Genomic DNA, 2,117 nt, shown 5'->3' on the forward strand with positions numbered 1-2,117 from the left:
TATCGCGTTTTAAGAAGCATTAGAACTCTATGGCATCGATGCGGAGACATCAGCAAACGCTATTTCCTAGCATGGAAGTGTCGCACTTACATTCTTTTGAAGTGAATACGAGGTATACATGACACTTCGCGATAAATATTATATCTTATCACGAAACATATAAATGAGATGCGATATCGCGATTTAAGTAGCATTAGAACTCTATTGCTACTGTGGCGACCACCGTAGTCGCCTTTGCACCCCGTGGCGCAGGGCGGAAGAGCACACTTAACCCTCGAAGCGAAGAGACTGGAGACATTAAACATATGTTTGACTCCAAACTTTCTCTTCGTCTTCGAGGGTTGAAGATGATTTTCTGCGAACGTGCCCCCTCCTTTTCGGCATCGAAATGAGGGGGTGACAAGCAGATAAAATGTGAGGGAAAGGAGCCCTCAAGCTCAGTGTGTTTAGCGTGAGCTTGAAGCTACGTACCTAGCGTCTCTAGCGTTGACTCTTAGCGTTGAATCTTTGTTGAAATAAATTATTGTGTTATACACTTCGGAGTATCATTCAACCACACCCACGGGTTTCCCAAATTGGTGACCCCGACGTGATTTACATATAAAAACGGGAACGCGTGAGTGAGTGGTAGTTATCAGTTTTTTTTTCTTGAACATTCGGTGAAATTATTATATACATTAACATGGAGGACGCCTTCAATTCCACCATGGTTGACGCTTCCTTGGCGGAAGGAAGTAGGGAGGTAATTAATCTCGCAGCAGCTCCGATTAAGGTACCCGCCTTTTGGCCCCAGAAGGTAGCCCTTTGGTTCCACCAGCTGGAGGCACAATTCGCGATAGCGCGAATTACCAAAGATGAGACGAAGTTCGGGTACGTTGTGGCACAATTGGAAGGTAAACACGCTGAAGAAGTAGAGGACATCATTTGCAACCCACCGGCCGCGAAGAAATATGACACAATCAAGGCCGAATTAATTAAACGCCTTTCCGACTCGGATACTACCCGAGTCCGAAAATTGTTGGAGGCCGAAGAAATGGGCGACCGTACGCCTACACAATTTTGGCGGCGGCTAAAAGAGTTAGTCGGTTCCGCCGTCAATGAAGAATTCTTAGTGGAGATGTGGAAAAACCGGCTCCCCACGAAGATGCAGCTGGTCTTAGCCGCCACATCCGACAAGGACGGGGCTAAGCTGGCAGAAATAGCGGACCGGGTCCACGAAATTCCAGTAGCAAGAGAAAGGGTTGCTGCTACCTCTCAATCGTCGGAGATAGATACCCTACGCGACGAACTAAACAAAATGAGTGCGCGGTTAGAGGCGTTGTTAAATGATCGCGAACGGCCTCGAAGGCGCTCGGTTTCTCGCGATAGGCGAGGAAATCGGCCTCGCAGCAAAAGCCGCGACAAGCAGAAACCACTCTGCTGGTACCATTATCGGCATGCCGAGCGTGCGGCCCGCTGCATCCCGCCATGCAAATGGGCCGGTCCGAAGCCGGGAAACGAGTAGAACCGTCAGGTGCGAACGCGGTTGAGCTTGACGGTCCCATGGCCCGCCGCATTTTCATAACGGACCGAGATACGCGCGTTCGATTTTTAGTAGACACCGGCGCAGATCTATGCGTATTTCCGCGTTCGCGAGTGCAGAGAAAGCCACCGCAAGCAGACTATTCCTTGCATGCGGCCAACGGCACCCCCATCGCGACGTACGGTACGGTCGTTTTAAAATTAAATTTTTCTTTACGCCGTGATTTCGTGTGGCGTTTCGTAGTGGCAGACGTCGAAACACCAATTATTGGTGTAGATTTCCTGGCATATTATAACCTGTTAGTGGATCCGCGGAATAGACGTTTAATTGACAAGACCACAAACTTATATACGTGTGGTGTAACTGTGCGCAGTGGTGCAGGTTCGGTGAAAACTGTTATAGGGGATTCAGCATACCATAAACTTTTGGCTGAATACCCAAACCTCACCAGGCCACCTGTTTTTGGCCCCGAAGAGGTTAAGCACACAATACAACATCACATCGAGACAACGCCAGGACCGCCTGTCTACAGCAAGCCACGTCGCCTCGCCCCGGATCGGATGCAAGTAGCCAAGGCCGAAATTGACCTGCTGCT

General features: G+C 49.4%; 1 protein-coding gene across 1 annotated transcript; it reads left to right on the forward strand.

Annotated features, from left to right (window-relative positions):
- The first annotated feature begins 682 nt into the window (after positions 1–682).
- Positions 683–1,504, forward strand: LOC143432188 (uncharacterized). Its single transcript, XM_076908952.1, has one exon. It carries the CDS (start codon positions 683–685, stop codon positions 1,502–1,504), a length of 822 nt encoding a protein of 273 aa, XP_076765067.1.
- Positions 1,505–2,117: the final 613 nt, after the last annotated feature.

This window comes from Xylocopa sonorina, unplaced genomic scaffold (assembly GCF_050948175.1).
Source record: "Xylocopa sonorina isolate GNS202 unplaced genomic scaffold, iyXylSono1_principal scaffold0051, whole genome shotgun sequence".
NCBI lineage: Eukaryota > Metazoa > Arthropoda > Insecta > Hymenoptera > Apidae > Xylocopa > Xylocopa sonorina.

Bases quoted from the DNA above. Each gene is read 5' to 3' on its own strand.
- LOC143432188 (XM_076908952.1), top strand. From the start codon at position 683: ATGGAGGACGCCTTCAATTCCACCATGGTTGACGCTTCCTTGGCGGAA.